Below are 19,885 nucleotides of genomic sequence, written 5' to 3'. Positions count from 1 at the left end.
ATCAAGCCCAGGAGTACTACATTCCCCAGTGTGCTCAGAATATGCATAGAGAGTTTAAACCAAGGCGTAGGCGTTTCCAATCCTTCTATCTGCATGGTCAAGCCCCATTCATGTTAGTGCTGGAAGCATTCTTCTTGGATCTCATTGGTTTCTCAGGCACTTTTTCTCAATGTCTCCGTTTAAAAACATTTATACAGAGTTCTGGTTTCTGCGTGGGAATTCAGAGAACTGGAAATAATGATGCTCCCTTGCAACAAGAAAAAGTCAGACAAATTGCAAGGTTGCGATTTTTTTGAACCCCTCACAGAGCTGAGGTTGAGCTTCCAACTAGCTTAAAGTCTAGGAGAATTGTCACATGAGTGCTTGCTTACCTAAAGCAAGTTCAGCTGGGCACTGGTAAGAAGAATTTAGCTGGAATCATTTAAAAACTGACTGAGGTCAAATGTGGGTAGGAAAGAGTGCAGAGCCCCAGGGGCACGCAGGTATAGCAGGGTTCACACTTTCTTGCAAGTTTCTTATCCAGGAACCCCAGTGGGTGTTCACAAATAAAAAATGGGAGAGTCCTGAGAAGGTGTTCCTCATGCTTTTCAAGGAAAAGAATAAATAGAAGTTAAAGGCTTTATACACTGATGTATATCAAATGAGTTAATTAGCAGAATATAAGGGAAGAAAAGACTTTTTACTATCTCATGATGAGGACAGATCACGTATTTAAACCCCATTTCATCTGTTTTTTTGTCTGCTTGTTTGTTTGTTTGTTTGTTTGTCTTGAGACAGTGTCTCACTTTGTCGCCCAGGCTGAGAGCAGTGGCGAGATCTCGGCTCACTGCAACCTGTGCCTCCTGGGTTCAAGAGATTCTCATGTCTCAGCCTCCCGATTAGCCAGGATCACAGTCACATGCCACCATGCCTGGCTAAATTTTTGTTTCCTTTTTTATATATATTTTTAGCAGAGATGGAGTTTCACTGTGTTGGCCAGGCTGGTCTCAAGCTCCTGACCTCAACTGATCCACCCACCTCAGCTTCCCAAAGTGTAGGATTAGGGCATGAGCCATCGTGCCCAGCTTCCTCCGTTGATCTATTATTACTCTTCTCTGATATTCTCAGACTTACTTAATTCATTAACGTAATATATGTTGACATCTCATTAAATATATATCTATTTATTACATGCTAAACAACATGTGTGTAGTGTTATAAAATTTTAATTTATGTTATGAATAACACTTACTGAGTGCCAGGCATTCTTCTATGCACTTAAGAAACAGCAGACAGGCATGGTGGCTCACGCCTGTAACCCCAGCACTTTAGGAGGCTGAGGCAGGAAGATGTCTTGAGCCCAGGAGTTCAAGACCCTGTGGTCCCCAGAGGCTTAAGTGGGACGATCGCTGGAGCCCAGAAGTTCAAGACTGCAGCAAGCCATGATTGCACCACGGCACTCCAGCCTGTGGAACAGAGTGAGTGAGACCCTGTCTCAAATGAAAGAAAGAGAGAGGCATAGAAATATATATGTACACAACGATTACATGGTAGAGCTGTTAAGTTACTCAGGCATTCTGGCTCCAGAGTCTGTGCTCTAAACCACTATTGGAACGCTATTTCTGCCTGGCTGGTCTGGAAAGCTTCACCCCTCCGTTTCTCCCTTCCCTGAATTTCCATCTCTGCTCCCCCGCGCCTCCTCTTCGCGCATTATCCTTTTCAGAGTCTCACAGACTCTGAGGTGATGGGAGAGAGGAAGCCGAGGCGAAGGCTACACGGGAACGCCCCTTGTTAAACGGGGTTTTCACGGGGATTCAGTCCAGAGGAAATTGAGAAAACCAACTTAAATTACGGTCTCGGTCGCCATCTGCCGGTGGAAGTGCCATATTACCTCCTCGAAGCAATGGCTGAAAAAGTTACACAATAGAGCGGGACTCAAATTCCAAATTAAGTTTCTGAATTTTTTCCATACGGGATTTTGATGATTAATCTAGCATCGTGTTGGTGTCCTTCGTGTTGATATGAAAACACAGTCTTCCTTCAGTTCATTTCCCGTTTATTAGGGATGCAAAACAATAAATATTTTGTTGTTTTAAGCCTCTAAATTGTGGTAATTTTTTACAGCACCAATAGGAAACTAATATACCCTGTACTTAAGAAGCAATATAGCTCCAGGCGCAGGTTCCTGGGCCATATGGACTTGAGTTCTTGTCATAGCTCCATCACTTCCTACCCACATGAGCTTGGGTGTCTTAATTAGCCTCCTTAAGCCTCCGCGTTCTTACTCGTAAAATGGGAATATCTACCAGAATTTCTGTCTGGAAAGAACAATGGGGAGGCAGTGTGGTCAGCTGTTTTGCATAACAAGCCTGTAGCAATACAGATGCTCCTTGACTTAAGATGGGGTTGTGTCCTGATAAACCCACTGCAAGTTGAAAATGCATTCAATACCCCTAACCTATCAAACATCTTAGTTTAATCTAGCCTACCTTCAACATGCTCAGAACACTTACATCAGCATGGCTGACTGGTAGGGCGCCTCCCTGCTGCTGCTCAGCATCAGGTGACAGTGCTATACCACATATCACTAGCCCAGAGAAAGATCGAAATTTTAAATTTGAAGTCCTTTCCTCCAGAATATGTACTGACTGCTTTCACACCATCATAGCTGAAAAATCTTTTTTTTTTTTTTTTTTTTTTTTTTGAGACAGAGTCTCCCTCTGTAGCCAGGCGCCAGGCTCGAGTGCAGCGGCGCAATCTCAGCTCACCGCAACCTCCACCTCCCAGGTTCAAGCAATTCGCCTGCCTCAGCCTCCCAAGTAGCTGGGATTACAGGCACACACCACCACGCCCAGCTAATTTTTGTATTTTTAGTAGAGACGGGGCTTCACCATGTTGGCCAGGATGGTCTTGATCTCTTGACCTCATGATCCACCCGCCTCGGCCTCCCAAAATGCTGGGATTGTAGGCATGAGCCACCTCGCCCGGCCAATAGCTGAAAAATCTTAAGCGGTGCCATCGTAAGTCAGGGGCCATCTGTATTTGATGTTTTAAACCATGTCATGTATAACTTTTTTAAAAAGTTATTAAAAAGGGTAAAATAATTTTAAATATTAAAATAGGAAAATTTTTTAAAGAAAAAAGACTTTCATTTTCTAAAGTGAAAATTTTCATACATTTAAGTTTAATCCCCTTTAAAAAAGTAACTACTATGTTTATGAGATTTATAGAGAACTCCATATAGTTAATATTAAGTACATTCCATCAGAATTTGTTTAATACAAAATCAATTATTTTCGACTAAAATATTAACACTCTTCTGCTTAATTATCACTGCAACTGTATAACTTCAAAACGCTCAGGATTGTCAACGGAGGAAACAGAAATTGACATTCTTGCACAGTAGTCAAAGAAAATTGACTATACAAGATTTTGGATGCTCATTACACTGTTAAAACAATTCTAAGCAACTCAATGTACTGGATGGACAGAATGTGCTAAGAAACCAGCAAAAGCAATTCTTTTCTTACTTAGCTACACAAGCTAAGAAAATCACAAATGCTGACAGCAAAGAAAGATTTCCAAGCATAGAGATAAACTCTGATAGATTATTTCAGATCCAGGATATCTGGAAAATAAATCAGATTGCCTTTTAGGATAACTCCTAAAGAATCACCGAATTATGACTTTTGAATTCTTTATTAATGGAAGTTACAGCAGCCTGAATAACTTGAAAAGCAGAGTTGGCCCTCAAATAACATGGAGGGTTTGTTTTAGAGGAAACGTGTAACACGACAGAACTGTCCAAAAGCAGGTGCTTTAAGACATAAGGACATGTACCTGTGGTGGCAGAGGACATGTAAATATTGTGAGTCCAAATATATAAGCCACTTGTTCAAGAAAAAAAAAAAAAGACACTAGGAGGCCAGGCGCAGTGGCTCATGCCTGTAATCCCAGCACTTTGGGAGGCCGAGATAGGAGAATCACAAGGTCAGGAGATCAAGACCAGCCTGGCCAACATGGTGAAACCTCGTCTCTACTAAAAATACAAAAAAATTAGCCAAGTGTAGTGGTGCATGCCTGTAATCCCAGCTACCCACAAGGCTGCAACAAGAGAATAGTTTGAACCCTGGAGGCCGAGGTTGCAGTGAGCCGAGATCATGCTACTGTACTCCAGCCTGGGTGACAGAGAGAGACTCCGTCTCAAAAAAAAAAAAAAAAAAAAAAAAAAAAAAAAAAAAAAAAAAAAAAAAAAAAAAAAGAGAAAAAGAAAAAGAAAAAAAAAGACACTAGGAGTATAAAAATGAATCAAACGTAGGTGCAAATTCACGATAAAACTACATGAGGCATAAAGCCGAAATTAGTGGTTAAGTGGCAGAATTAGTATCAATTTATGTTGGAAATCTGAAAGAGAGTAAATATATGACATAGAGTCCATATTTAAAGACTTCATGTAGGCATTAAATAGAAAAGTTACAGCTCATTCAACAACCAGTAGAAAAGACAGCTATTAAAAAAAAAGTGTAATCCAAGGTAATAATGTACATATATGAGATATTAGAATACATCATTCAATGGCCATTCAAGATAAAATGCTCAGAAAAATACAAATAGAGAGGAACTGCCCCAACTTGATAAAAAACTTCTGCAGATCCGGGATCCAAGATGGCCATTTAGGAACAGCTCGGGATTGCAGCTCCCAGTGAAAGGGCAGAAGGTGAGTGGACGCAGCATTTTTATTGCCCACAGACTAGGAAATTCCCAGGTGGAGGAGCTCCACGGGTCGCTAGTGTGGCTGTTTCAGCCAGCCAGCACCTGCTTTGCCCAGCCAGCAGCTATATCGGCGCCCCAGAGCAGCGGTTCTCCATACAAAATACACCGGTCTGGGTGCCCTTTTGGCCTGCGATTGGAGCCACAGGAAGTCGCCCATTCATCTGTTTAAAAAGGGGACTGAACAGGGAACCAGGACAGTAGATTCCAGGGCAAAAAAAGCACCACAAATCTCTGTGCCGCTGTTTAAGCTAGCGCAGTGAGTCGCTGCAAGGTAAAACACACAGATCCCGGCACCTCTTCAACAGGCAACTGGAACACCAACTTAAAAAAAAAATGGTTCTGAGGCAGGGAGCCCCGCGATCAGGCTCAGCTGGTCCCACCCCCACAAAAGAACAGCAATCGGAAACTCTCTAGATTGAGAGTTTCACAGCAAGCACAGCTGAACCCGGGATGGTCCAGCTCTGTCGGGGAGGGGCGTCCACCATTACCGAGGCAGCCCACCACTATGGAGGTAGTCAGCCAATACTGAGGCAGCCCGCCGTTGCCAAGGCAACCCGCCATTGCTGAGGCAGCCCACCATTGCCAAGGCAACCCACCACTACAGAGAGACTCCTCCAATACAGAGGTGGGCCACCATTGCCGAGGCAGTTCCAACTACACCTATATAAACAGGACTGCAGGGAAGTTCACTCGGCAGCTGGGCGGAGCCCACAGCAGCTCAGCAAAGCCTCTATAGGCAGACAGTGACTAGGCTGCCTCCTTGCTGAGCATGGCAGCTCTAAAGGAAAAAAAAAAGGCAGCAGCAGCATAACAGAAACTCATAAGTAAAGCCCTAAATCCCTGGGACAGAGCGCCTGGGAACAAAAAGCGGTTTATGAGTTCTGCTGCAGCAGACCTAAACGTACCTGCCCAGCAGCTCTGAATGAACAATGGAGCTCACAGCTCAGCATTTGAGCTCCTATAAAGAACAGACTGTCTCCTCAAGCAGCTCCCTGACCCCTGTATATCCAAAGAGCCACCTCATAAAGGAGAGATCAGACTGACACTTGGCGGGTATCCTTCTAGGACAAAGATAGCAGAAGAAAACTGGTAACAGCCCTTACTGTTCAGCAGCTGCTGCAGGTGATCCCCAGGCAAGCAGGGCCTGGAGTGGACCTCAGAAGACCTGCAGCAGAGGAGCCAGACTGTTAGAAGGAAAACTAAGAGACAGAAATAACCTCACCATCAACAAACAGAACGTCCACTCAGAGACCCAATCTGAAAGTCAGCAACTACAAAGACGACAGGTGGGTAAATCCATAAAGATGGGAAGAAACCAGCGCAAGAAGGATGAAAGCACCAGAAACCAGAACATCCCTCCTCCTACAAGGGATCACAACTCCTCACCAGCAAGGGAACAAGGTTGGATGGAGAAGGAGTGTGATGAAATGACAGAATCAGACTCCAGAGGTGGGTAGTAAGAAACTACAGTGAGCCAAAAGAACATGTTCTAACCCAATGCAAAGAAACTAAGAACGCTGAAAAAAAGATTTGATGAAATGCTAACGAGAATGGACAAAATAGAAAGGAATACAAGTAAATTGTATTCTGTTTTCCATTTCAATAGTTTTTGCATTTCAAGAGTGTTATATAAGTGGAATCATTTAGTAGATAACACTTTGCCATTTTTTTTCACTTAGCGTAATTCCCTGATGATTTATCCAGGTCGCGGTGCCTACCTTTAGTTTGTTCATTTTTGTTACGTGGTATTTCATAGTATGGATATATCACAGTTTGCTTCCAGTTTTTGTCTGAATAAAGCTGCTATGAGCATACATGTGCAGATTTTTCTCTGAACATAAGTCTTCATTTCTCAGATAAATGCTCAGGAGTGCAACTACCCAGTTGTATGGTGTTTGCATGTTTTGCTTTTAAAGAAACTGACAAACTATTTTCCAGTGTGGCTGTACCATATTACACTCCCAGCAGCCAAATGTGAGTGATCTATTTTCTCTGCATCCTCACCAGCATTTGGTATTGCGCCTACTTTTTATTTTAGCCATTGTGATAGGTACGTAGTGCTATCTCATTGTGGTTTTAATTTGTAATTCTCGAATGGCTAATGATATTACACATGTTTTTATGTCCTTATTTTGTGTCTATGTATCTTCTTTTGTGAAATATGGTTTTTGCTCATTTTCTAGCTAAATTTTTTAATTTTTATGGATATATAGTGTATATACCTATGGGGTACAGGAGATGTTTTGCTACAGGCATGTAATGCATTATAATTACATCAGGGTAAATTGAATGTCCCTCCCCTCAAGCATTTATCCTTTGTGTTACAAATAATCTAATTATATCTTTTAGTTATTTTTAAATGTAGAATTTTTTACCGTTGCATTTTTTGAATTTTTTTATCTATATCTAGGTACCAGACTTTTGTCAGATATGTGATTTGCACATATTTTCTCCTGGTCTGTAGTTTGTCATTTATTCTCTTGAGTGTATTTTGCACAGCAAAATTGTGAGATAAAAAGAATTCAAGAGAAAATGACAAATCTTGAAGATATGCAAAAACAAGATGATAGAAAACCTGAAGAGGAAACCAAAGCAAATACTAAAAAGTGCAACTCAATAATAAAACACCTGTGATTTTGTTTGTTTGTTTGTTTGTTTGAAGACAGAGTCTCACACTGTTGCCTGGGCTGGAGTGCAGTGGCACCATCTCTGCTCACTGCAACCTTGGCCTCCCAGATTCAAGCAGTTCTCCTGCCTCAGCCTCCGAAGTAGCTGGGATTACAGGTGCCCACTTTCTTCCACAATAGTTAAACTAATTTACACTTCCACCAATAGTGTAAAAGCATTCCCTTTTACTCTACAGACCTGCCAGAATCTGTTATTTTTTTTAACTTTTTAATGATAGCCATTCTGACTGGTGCCAGACGGTATCTCATTGTGGTTTTGATTTGCATTTCCCTAATGATCAGTGATGTTGAGCTTTTTTCATATGCTTGTTGGTCATATGTATGTCTTCTTTTGAAAAGTGTCTGTTCATGTCATTTGCCAACTTTTTAATGGGGTTGTTTTTTTCTTGTAAATTTGTTTAAGGTCCTTATAGATGTTGGATATTAGACCTTCATTGGATGCATTGTTTGCAAAAATTTTCTCCCATTCTGTAGGTTGTCTGTTCACTCTGTTGATAATTTCCTTTGCAATGCAGAAGCACTTTAGTTAACTAGATCCCACTAGTCCATTTCACTTTTGTTGCAATTGCTTTTGGCATCTTCATCATGAAATCTTTTCTGGTATGTCCAGAATGGTATTGCCTAGGTTGTCTTCTAGGGTTTTTATAGTTTTGGATGTACATTTAAGTCTTTGATCCATCTTGAGCTAATTTTTCTGTATGGTGTAAGGAAGGGGTCCAGTTTCAGTCTTTTGCATGTGGCTAGCCAGTTATCCCAGCACCATTTGTTGAATAGGAAATCATTTACCCATTGCTTGTTTTTGTTAGGTTTGTCAGAGATTAGGTGGTTAGGTGTGCAGCCTTATTTCTGGGTTCTCTACTCTGTTCCATTGACCTATGTGTATGTTTTTGTATCAGTACCATACTGTTTTGGTTACTATAGCCCTGTAGGATACTTTGAAGTTGGGTAGCCTGATGCCTCCAGCTTTACGCTTTTTGTAATGCCCTTCTTTGACTTTTTTTTATTTTTGTTGGTTTAAAGACTGTTTTGCCTGAAACTAGTATTGCAACCCCCGCTATTTCCTGTTTGCCATTTGATTGATAGATTTTTCTCCATCTCTATTTTGAGCCTGTGTGTCATTGCATGTGAGATGGATCTCTTGAAGACAGCATACTAATAGGTCTTGATTCTTTATCCAGATTACCACTTTTAATTGGGGCATTAGTCCATTTACATTTAAGATTAGTATTTATATGTGTGGATTTGATCCTGTCATCATGATGTTAGCTGGTTGTTTTGCAGACTTGTTTATGTGGTTGCTTTACAGTGTCACTAGTCTGTATACTTCAGTGTGTTTTTGTAGTGGCTGATAACAGTCTTTTCTTTCCGTATTTAGTGCTTCCTTCAGGAGCTCTTGTAAGACAGGTCTAGTGATAATGAATTCCCTCAGCATTTCCTTCTCTGAAAAGTTTCTTATTTCTCCTTCACTTATGAAGCTTAGTTTGGCCAGATATGAAAATCTGGGTTGAAATTTGTTTTCTTTAAGAATATTGAATGTTGGCCCCCAGTTTCTTCTGGCTTGTAGAGTTTCTGCTGATAGGTCCACTGTTAGTCTGATGGACTTTCCTTTGTAGGTGTACTTTCCTGGCCTTTCTCTCTAGCTGCTTTTCCCATTTTTTTTTTTTTTTTTTTCATTTCAACCTTGAAGAATCTGATGATTGTGTCTCTTGGAAATGATCTTCTTGTGAAGTATCTTACTGGGATTCTCTGCATTTCCTGTATTTGAATGTTGGCCTCTTTAGCCAGGTTGGGGACATTCTCATAGAAGATACCCTGAAATATGTTTTCCAAGTTGGTTTCATTCTCCCCATCTCTCAGGAACACCAACAAGTCATAGAGTTGGTCTCTTTACATAATCTCATTTTTTTAGAAGTTTTGTTCCTTCCTTTTCATTCTTTTTTCTCTATTGTTGTCTGACTGTCTTATTTCAGAAAGCCAGTCTTGAAGCACAGAGATCTTTTTTTCCACTGGGTCTATTCTGCTATTAATATTGGTAATTGCAATATGAAATTCTTGTAGTGTGTTTTTCAGCTCCATCAAGTTGGTTATGTTCTTATCTATACTGGCTATTTTATTAGCTCCTGCATTGTTTTATCATAATTTTTAGCTTCCTTAGGTTGCATTTCAGTGTACTTCTGTAGTTCAATGATCTTCATTTCTATCCTTATTCTGAATTACACTTCTGCCATTTCAGCCATCTCAGCCTAGCTCAGAATCCTTGCTTGTGAGGAGATGGAGTTGTTTGGAGAAAAGAAGGCACTCTGGCTTTTTGAGTTGTCAAGGCTCTTGCCCTGATTATTTCTTATCGTTGTGGGCTTATTTTCCTTTAATCTTTGAGATTGCTGATCTTTGGACAGCAAAGGTCATCTAACCTTTTTTATTTATCCTATTTGATGACCTTGAGGCTTTGATTATGGTATAAGGTGGATTCAGCCAACTGATTTCATTTCTGGAAGATTTTAGTTGGCCAATGTTCTATCCCAACTCCTGGACTGCATGCTATAATTCTTTGGGGTCTGTACTGGGCCCTGACTTTGTTCTCTGTTTCCTCAGAGTTAGGAATCCACTGTGATGGCGGGGAGGAGGGGAGAAGGTGGCAGTCCAAAGTGCTCCCAGATCACTGGTCACTACACACCAATGAGTGGTGTCAGCCAAGGTGTTTCATAGTGCAGTGACAGTAGGATCTGTCCTTGTTTGCATGTGCCAGCAGCGGTGGTAGTGGCAGTTGCAGCAAAGTACTAGTGGGTGCCAAGGTGCCTGCCTCCCTGCAGGCATCCACCACAGTGGCAGAGGCCATGCAGCTGTTCGAAGGGCAGGAGAGACTCTGCTGGCAACTATGTGTGTGGTCACATGGGAGGTGGTGTTGGCTCAGGGGCAGGGCATTGGCAGGTGCAGGTCTGTGTGCCTTTTCTGTATAGGAGTGGTCACTCAGGGTGGGGGAGGATCTGCTCTTCTCTGCACAGTGTTAGCACAGGGTGGGGTGATGGAGGGATTGGGGCTGGCTGGCTCTCTGCCCACCAAGGATCTGTCTGCAATGGGGGTCAGTAGGGGAGTGACGGGGGGTGAACTGCACTCCCACTTGCTGGTGAGGCAAGGAAAACAGCAGACAGGTACCAGCAAAGTGACGTAGGGAGTTGCTGTGGGCCCAGGGGAAGCTGCAGTGTGGGGAGGCAGCATGCAGGCTGGTGCCTGGTCAAAGCGGCCTCCTTGCTGGAGCGCTCCACTCACTGATCAGGCATGGTCTGCCAGTGTAGAAGCTATGGTGCAGGCCCACAAGGCTCCTGAGGCTACGCTGCAAGCAGATGTGGCCAGGCTGGAGTCCCAGGAGAGGCCAGAAGATGAAGCGTGCTCAGATAGAACCAGCTCCATCTGATGGGCAAGACCACCCTACAGATTTCAGGACTAACAGTTCCTCTAGGGCTAATGTCTCCTATGGGAGTAAGTTCAGCCTAGAAAAATGGCCATTCCTGGCCATGCTCCACTGCAGACACTCCTGCACCAAATCCTCTGGGCTCCACACCAGCTGGCTTGCTGCCCCCACCACTTCTCTAAATGGCTCTCCCTGCCAGCTCAAGTGTCCGTGGTGGTGGATGGGTCTCCTCCTGCCGTGGTTCCAGAGGCTGAGAGTGGGTTGCTCCTTGTCAGTTCAACTCACCTATTTCCCTGGAGCCACTGGAGGACAGGAATGAGTGTGGATGTGCTGTAGCCTCATGTAAGCTTCCCAGCCTTCTCCCCATCAGCCCAGCCTCTGTGTCTGCCCTCTGTCCACTCTAAGTGCCTTCCATCTGAACATCTGTTAGGAGCATGCCAGTCGTCTGGGTTCTTCGGTGAGAGCTGTTCCACCTGGCTGCATCTAGTCAGCCATCTTGCCCTCCCCCCAACAAGATATTTTTCAATAAAATTTGTGGACACTAAAGAAAAAGAAAATACCATCTGGACATCTCAGCAAAAGTAGCAATGACTTGTTAATAATTAGGTTATCATCAGACTTTTTGATAGCAGCTATGTGAAAATGTAGTAACTTTTTAAGATACTCAAGAGCAGAAAATAGAACCAAGATTTTTATATCTGCAAAACTGACTTTCAAGTATGAAGTGCAAGAACTTCCGGCTATAGACTGAATGTGCCCTCCCAAGATTCATACAATGAAATCCAAACATCCAAGGTGATGGTATTAGGAGATGATGCCTTTGGAAGGTGATTAGGTCGTGAGGGTGTGGCCTTTGTGAATGCGATTAGGGTCCTCATAAGGGAGACTCCAGAGAGCTCTCTCTTTTTTTACCACGTGAGGACTTAGTGAGAAGATGCTGCCAGCAGGCCCTCACCAGATCCCTACCAGGTTTTCGCCCTGATCTTGGACCCAGCCTCCAGAACTATGAAAAATACATTTCTGCTGTTTTAGGCCATCCAGTCTCTGGTAGTTGTTATAGTAGCTCATACAAACTAAGACACTTTCCTTAGTCTTCCTGAGGCACCTAGGAGAAATAATTTCAAACAATCACAATGACTATATCCATAATTTATAATTCTTTTGGTATCAGGATCTCTTTTTATTCATAAAATTGTTGAAAACACCAAGAAGCTTTAGTTTATACAGGTTATGTAAAGTGACATATATATATATATATATATATATATATATATATATATATATTTTTTTTTTTTTTTTTTTTTGAGACCAAGGCTTGCTCTGTCACCAGGATGGAGCACAGTGGCACGATCTTGGCTCACTGCAACCTCCAACTTGCTGGTTCAAGGGATTCTCCTGCCTCAGCCTCCCTAGTAGCTGGGATTACAGGCATGTACCACCATGCCCAGCTAATTTTTGTATTTTTAGTAGAGACAGAGTTTCACCATGTTGGCCAGAATGGTCTCACTCTCCTGACCTCGTGATCCACCCGCCTCAGCCTCCTAAAATGCTGGGATCACAGGCGTGAGCCACTGCTCCTAGCCCCATTTATTTGTTTTTAAATAACAATGACAAACTCATTACATGTTTCCATAATAACTTATTTTTATGGAAAATAGCTGTCTTTTCAAGCACAGATAAATAGTGAAAAAGAAGGAATTATTTAACATTTGTAAAAATCTCTTTAATGTCTGGCTTAATAAAACTAGCTTGGTTATATATTCTTCTACATTCAATCTGTAACAGTATGTTGTTTTGGCTGAGGTACAGAAAGAAAATCTCATCTCACTGAGATACACAGTGGGAAAAGGAGGAAAATTTCAATAGCCTTTTCAGCTATTGTAACTATTCTTCCTTGATAAGACACTAAAACTCAACAAATGGCAGATTCTTACAGGTTAGTTGCGGTGTAGAATCTGAAACCTTATCAATTAACTTTTCATATTCTGTTATGTTAAAATTCACTAGTCTATCTTTAAATGGATCTTTTCATCTATGCATGGCTTTGCAATATCATGCATTGATTATTTGTAAATTACTGGTTCATGGGGTTATGCAGATCTTTAAAGTACTGACATATTTTATGAAACAATGTTTTTAAAACCATATTTGTTAATATCACCACCCATCTCATCAGGAAAATCTTGAAGTAGTGAGAAGCTGCGGCACACATAAGTTTTCCAAAATTTTAATTTTCTCTTGAAATTCCAATTTCCACTGTCAATATTATTTTCTTTGATAGGATAAGCTCATTTTGTTCATTTTTGAGAAAATTTCTACCAAATACCCAAGTCTGAATAATCACATTGTGACTTTCAGTCATTCTTTCAAGGAAAATGATGATCCGCCCATTAAAAAAAAAAAAAAAGGAACACCTAGCTTCACTCACAACTCATGCAATTATACAATGGCTTTTCCGCAGAACAACTGCCTTTCCATCAGTATGCACCAGAAATGCTGCCTATTTTCTTACACTGAATATTAAACAGATGTGTGCTTGAGGTTTAAAATTTAGTAAACTAATGATTTTATTGCTTCATCAAAGTCACTGGTTCTTTCTTTCTTTCTTTTCTTTACTGTAAGCTTAGGGCAGTGGAGAACATGACTACCTACACGACTTGGTGTCACCGCCTTGATTTGTGCTGAGGCACTAACCATCTCACCTACCATAGATTTCTGCACCACTATGCAAATTATACAGTGAAAAAGGCAAATAACAGCATTGTTACAAAAATGCTTGACTTCATAGGCCCCTTGAAGGGTCCCAGGGACCCCCATGGATCCAAGGATCACACGTGAAAAATGCCACATGACAGGGACATCAGCATAGGGAATCATGGTGAGCATTAAACATAGCTCAACTCACAGAACTAGGACTCATAAGGCAGCAAGTAATCTCTGTAATGGCACAAGATCAATTAGCATAGACATAGTTCAACTAGGAAGGTGGGGAGAACATAGGTAAGAATGGAGAATGTAGCTAAAAAGAATGTCAACCGTTTTTAGTAGTCATTTTGTGGTTGTAGTATGAACGTTATTATCCTTAGACTGCTGTCTATGTTCATCCAGGAAAAGCAAATAAGTATGGACTTTCTTACAGTGTCTGTCCCTGCATCCTTAAAAAACAGAGTTCTTGGTGTAAAAGAAAGGAGATGCAGACGTAATATAGAAAAGACTGATTTTTTTAAATGTATACATATATAAATGTTATATTTCCATTGAACAGGCCGGACACAATGACCACTCCTATCTGTTTAGGCTCCTCCACAACCCCTCTCCCTGCTTTCTTTCCATGTCCTGACTGAAAAATCACAGAATGCCTCTGTGACCCAGCCAACTGCAGATTTTCCCCAGCAGGCCTGAACCCAAGCCAAGGCCTTGAACACTCCCAGGCACTAGGTATCTAGCTTGTTGCCCTGAATGCTGAAGCTGTGTCCCAGCCCTGAGTCAAATTCTTTAAACCCTCATATAAACTCCATACCCTGACCCCCTCAATGCAGAAATACCCAGGCAGAACATCCCTTTTCTCTTGCTGCCTGTTAAGACTCCTGAAGGCCTCCACAGGTAAATTCCCCAAATAAATGCTTTGGACTGATCACCCTGGCATTTCATGCTTCTTTCTTTGAATCCTGACCCACACCACCTCAGGATGGTTTGAAGCACTTCCTTGTGGAAACTCCCTTGCCGCCACTTCTGAGGTGACTCAAGCAGTGGGTTCAGTAGGATGAAGCTCCCTAACTCTAGATTATAGTCTTAAATGTCATTTCCCACTAAAATAAACCAGAGATTTCTGAAAAAAATGGCTACCTCCTGGTCTGGGCAAGAAATGAAGAGAATGAACCAGAAACATCTTGTCATCCCAGATAACAAAGAAATTATCAAAAGAACTTTGTGTCAAAAGAACTCAGTTTCATTTTTAGCCACTTGAAGAAGTTTTCACTCACCAAAAATAAAGCATGTAAGCTTCAACAAACATAAAAATTGCAATAGAGTAAAATCTATCAAACATTTAAATCCTTCTGTTTATACTTACTTAAAAAATGAAAAGTAAAGCCTGATTGGCATCTGTAGATTTTATTACAATTAGGAAACCAACTTATTAGCTCAAAAATTGGTAAATAAAAGGAGAGTCAAACATTGATTCTGCCTTTCCACTAACTAATAAGTGAAGGGAAATGTCTCTTCACTAGCAAAGGAAAAGAAGTGTCTCTTTATAGCATTAATGAAGCATATAAATGAAGAAAAAATGAAAGAATATCACCATTTAACAATCCCCAACAAATTAACAACCTAGGCAATTGATATCAATGATTGCGAACATCACAAAAAGAGAAACAGCTGGAAATTTCATCTCGTGGTGAATGACCACAGTACCACGTATAGACTTTCCAGAGGAAAAGATCAAACCAGAGTCTGATCCAGCCTCTGTGTTCAGATGCCAATTTGCAGGAGATACAGAGGGCAGAGGGCAGAGGACGTGTTACACTGTACCATGTGTATGCAGCCAGCAAAATCCAGAGTGTGGGAAATGCTACTGGTCAAATGGCTCGAGCTTTTCAGCAGATTAATCATAAGAGGACACAAAGGCAGATGAGAGAGAAACCAGTGAAGTGTAAGAGACGTAAAAGGCAACTAAGCTGTAGCGTCCAGGAACACAAACCTGGGGGAACAGACTACAAAAAAAGGCAAGAAAGAGGTTACCAGAAAGTCAGGATATGAACACTTTTGAGGGAGGGAAAGGTTTTGATTGGCCTGAGGTACACAGAGACTTCTGCTGAAGCTGGCAAAGTCCTGTTTCTTGACTTGATTACAGGGAGTTTTCCTTAAATAATTCACTAAATTATACATTTTGCGTGGTTCTCTGTATCTCCATTTTATTCTACAACAAAGAGGTTTTTGGAAACAGTGACTACCTGAGCCTTTGTCTTCTGAAGACTGTGGAGACTGCAGTTGGAAGACGGAAAGCTTTGGAGATCATGGCTTATAGGGGCAGGGCTGGACCACAGAAAAGTAAATGATTTGGGGCTGGAAGAAGTAAGGTCTTAGGGGAGTTTCTGGACAGAGTCCTTGGCAATGGGGATTAAAGATGTACACACGTAGGAGGGAGAAGGGCAGATGGGTGGGAGATGCATAATCTCAGAGCACAGAGTTCCAGAATCACATTGGACTCCTCCAAATATCAAGGAGGAGAGTTATTCCCAGAACACTGGCCTCAGGAACGTCCTTTACCTCACCCAGGGCCCAGACTACCCATCACTACTTTATGCTCCAGGGAGAGAAGCTTCCGTGAGGACTTTAGCATGGCTGAGGGAGCAGAACTGCTCTTGAGGCCTGGAGGAACAGTGATGAAGGTCTCAGGAGGCAGCCTTACCACCCCCCATAGCCATTCCAGAGACACAGGAGACAGTGCCACCCAGACAAAACCAACGTTACTCCTCCCTACCCCCATGGCATCTCCCTCTGGCCAAAGAACTGGGAGAACGATCTGCCACTCAAAGACAAGGAAAAGGAGACATTACCTCATCACCAGACATCTTCGTCCCCACATGTCCTGGAAAGAAATCGAGAAAAGAATGGATTGCCCCAGTTAGGACCAAATATGATTATCCTGGGAGGGAAGACAAATGGCTGGCAACATCAGCACTCTCTCTCTGTGTATTCCCCATTTCTAGCTTCAGAAAAAATTATCCCAGTGATCCCTGAGAGGTACAATCAGCTCTCCTTACCTCAGATCTTTGACGTTAGGGAAGACGGGAGCAGGGAAGCCCTTGGGCAGGTGGCAGGGCTCTCCTCACAGGCTCGTTACCTTTCTGAGCCCTGAGCTGGATGACGATCCCCACCAGAAGGAAGATTAGCCCAAGTAGGAAGGCTGCAATGCCACTCAGCATCTTTCTCCAAGAATATCCAGACTGAGCTCCTATGGGAAACAGGTCTTAAAATTAGCAAAGATATCCCAATATTTAATCCACCTTCTTGAAATCCCAGAATCTATACTAGATACCAAATCCAATGCTAGCTAGAGAAAAATAAATAAATTTAGAAATGGTTCATTGAAACCAAAATTGGCACCCATGGAGTTATAACCCACCTGTTACTGATTCTTACAACCCATAGGAATGTCTCCTAATTACTAAGACCAAAGAATTAGAGGATACCAGTTTATAGGGTTGGAAGCATATAATGAGGTGATTAGACCTCCTTATTTCTTGGAAGATATGAGGATACATATCTGCCATGTTTTCTCCCACCCTAACCCAAGAACTCTGGTTTCCGTGACTGTCCCAAATCAAGGGAAAGAAGAATTCATGTTGTGAGCCAGAAGTGACACAGGCTCTGTCTTGAGTCAGTATAGTCCTGAGTCAGGCCCAGAGAGCACTAGAAACTAATTCTCACTCCACTCCACAGAAACAGGGCTCAGCAGGCTGGAGTGATCAACAAGGCAGGTGTAGACATCTCCAAGTTCAGGAGTCATTTCCAGCATCACCACAGTCTGAAAGGTCCAGTCTCCATTCCCGATAAGGCCAGTGGACAGGACCCCAACTCTCTCCTCCTGCCCATTCAGGAACCAGCTAATCTTGATGTCCCCTGGATAGAAGCCCGTCACAGAGCAGAGCAGCAGATTATGCTGGTGCAGGAGTGGGGTCCTCTCTGGGTACACCGTTACCTCTGGTTGCACTAGGAAGGGGGAGAAATGAGACGCCGTGAAGGAAAACCACCAAGCTGGGACAGGAGATTCTTTAGGGACTATCACTACCTCTCTTTCCCAGACCACCCAAGTGAACACAAAGTATAGGCAAGTCTCAGGCCCCAAGATCAGTAACAGGGTATGTCAATGCTTGCCAGGAGGATTTAGACTTTCTGAGGTACTCCCACAATCACTGCTTTTCCAGCCCACTTAGAGGGTAGAAGTCCCCGACAGCCTTGGGGGTCTAACAGCAAGACCACAGTGGTGGATTTGTGAGGATAATGCGTCACAGCTGGGGACAGAACGTGTACACAGACAACCATTAATCCTAAAGCAGAAAATTGCTTATTATAAGGAAGAAAAGCCATGGCCAGATTCACATGGGGGACATTCCTGAGCCCCGCCAGACCCCACCTTTCACCTCACCTTTTCTCCCCACAGTGAAGGGTGCACCCAGCCTGTAATTGTGTCTACAGACCGTATCCACTGCCTCCCTGCTCCTCTCCAAGAGATCCAACCGGCTGTTCCACTGCTCAGCATCTGGCTGCCCCAGGTTCGTCAATGCCACGAACATCCCCACATCGCTGTCGAAATGTGCATACTCCTCCAAGTTAAAGATGAATCTGACCACGAACTGCACCTTTTCTGTCCCGTTGGTGAAGTAACAGTCAGCTTTGGCCTGAATCACAAAATCTTCTGGAAAACCAAAACAGAGACCATGAACCAGCTCCCTCCTTGGGGAAAACCCATGCCTGGCAAATTACATCAGAGCACATGGATCTAAGAGGAGGCCTTCAACCTCAGTATGCTTAAAAAGCACAGTGTCGAGTGAGAAAAGAAACAGAATGTGATTCAATGCACAATGACATTTATTAAATTTTTTAAATACATCATAAAGAAAAACAATGCTACATATTTTTAAAGACCACTCTTATACTTAGAGACATCCCAGACACCTTTAGAATGGATTCTGTAGGGAGGGAAGAGAATGAGAATGGAGGCAAGGGAAGAGAGGAGAGAGTCTTGTACTACTGCCAATGATTACAGTGTGCTGTGAACTCACTGGACAAAATTAACCCAATTCTATGTACTTGAGAACAACAGCTACAATAAAAAGGAAATTCATATGGGGTTATTGATACAGTAAGTCAGGAAGGACTTCCTGAAGAAATTGAGACATGAAGGATAATTGCTATTAATCTTGGGTTGTAAATTTACTTTCATTTCTAAGTTCAGAGGCCTCCTCCAACTCTGAACTGAGCCATAAGAATGACCTTCCTGGATCAACCACACTTATCCCTCACTCAGTAGCTAATTTCAGATGAAATTCCAGCCTGCAGTTTCTCAGCATGTATATTCTTCTCTGTTTCCTCTAGTAGTCTAAACCAGCGGAGGGAAACCTGAATCTTTCATCATCATTTAAAAATCTATGCTGATTTTTGTTCGGTTGTATTGCCGAATGGGCATTATAAACTCAGGGCAGTTTCTATTCTCTAATAATGATGAGCTCCCCCAGCCAGGTTTGTTCCTCTTTTGAGTTTAATGAAACTAACATGCAAAGGGGATTCTGTTCTTAGCACATTACATCCTGTTTCTGCCGTGCTTTCATGGTCTCACATTGCTTCATGGCTGCATAGGTGATTGATACATACAATAGGAACCCTAAACAAGACACAATGTTTCCCTCTTCCTGCGTCCCTACCCCTTGAATAGGTGGCTCTGGCATATGAAGTTCATCCTATGTAAAGAGGGAAGGAGGACCTTTCTGCCAAAGGGAAGAACACAGCTCTTTGAAGCCAAAAGCCACTTCCAGTCTGGTCTGTGGCCTGGACTTATAAGGAAAGGCTTCGCTCCCCCATGGCAATTCTTGCATACACACTGGAAAAAATAATTGCTCTGTTCTTACCTGGAGAGTCTGTGCCTTGAGTCACGGAGGAATCCAGTCTGGTCAGATTCACTAGCAGAGCCACCACCCAGGGGAGCCACCTAGAATCCATTCTAGAGAAAGGAAAAAAATGAGATAATAAAATCATCAGCCTCTTCAGGATGGGTTCATATCTCAAAAAATATTCATTAAGAGTATAAGCAGCTGTTATTCTGGCTTCCCCAGGATTGGAAACTCCTCAGATTGACAACCAATCAACATAGAAGAGTTTTACATCATCGGGTGCTGGGTAGGATGCTTTCACAAAGTTGTGTCATACCACTCAAGCATTGTTTGCCTGCAGAATCACTGACAGTAATTTAGGTATATTAAAAATGGGCTGGAAGAAGAAGTAAAAATATATGTTCTACATAGTATGGGGCCCTAGA

At 42.4% G+C, this 19,885-nt stretch overlaps 1 protein-coding gene across 2 annotated transcripts; it reads right to left on the bottom strand.

The window, feature by feature from the left end:
• Positions 1–12,477: 12,477 nt before the first annotated feature.
• Positions 12,478–19,665, bottom strand: LOC119470189 (HLA class II histocompatibility antigen, DO beta chain). 2 transcript variants are annotated; one of them, XM_037736290.1, is made up of 6 exons: positions 19,479–19,665; positions 17,999–18,268; positions 17,281–17,562; positions 16,614–16,804; positions 16,407–16,438; positions 12,478–16,218 (listed from the first exon to the last, which is right to left on the bottom strand). In XM_037736290.1, the coding sequence occupies exons 1-4, from the start codon at positions 19,603–19,605 to the stop codon at positions 16,629–16,631; spliced, it is 855 nt and encodes a 284-aa protein (XP_037592218.1). In that variant the 5' UTR covers positions 19,606–19,665; the 3' UTR covers positions 12,478–16,218; positions 16,407–16,438; positions 16,614–16,628. The 2 variants fall into 2 exon arrangements, with proteins under 2 accessions (XP_037592218.1, XP_037592219.1); XM_037736291.1 differs by having other exon boundaries at positions 16,694–16,804.
• Positions 19,666–19,885: the final 220 nt, after the last annotated feature.

The sequence above is a fragment of the Cebus imitator genome, unplaced genomic scaffold (genome assembly GCF_001604975.1).
Source record: "Cebus imitator isolate Cc_AM_T3 unplaced genomic scaffold, Cebus_imitator-1.0 Scaffold24, whole genome shotgun sequence".
NCBI classification, from domain to species: domain Eukaryota; kingdom Metazoa; phylum Chordata; class Mammalia; order Primates; family Cebidae; genus Cebus; species Cebus imitator.
The sequence above is the reverse complement of the archived record's forward strand: the minus strand, read 5'-3'. Positions and strand labels throughout refer to the sequence as shown.

Bases quoted from the DNA above. Each gene is read 5' to 3' on its own strand.
- LOC119470189 (XM_037736291.1), bottom strand. From the start codon at position 19,605: ATGATTTTATTATCTCATTTTTTTCCTTTCTCTAGAATGGATTCTAGG. The intron at 18,269-19,478 runs GTAAGAACAGAG...TTGGTTTTCCAG, and splicing joins TCAAGGCACAGACTCTCCAG to AAGATTTTGTGATTCAGGCC. The intron at 16,805-17,280 runs GTGAGAATTAGT...TGTTTCCCATAG, and splicing joins CCCTGTTTCTGTGGAGTGGA to GAGCTCAGTCTGGATATTCT.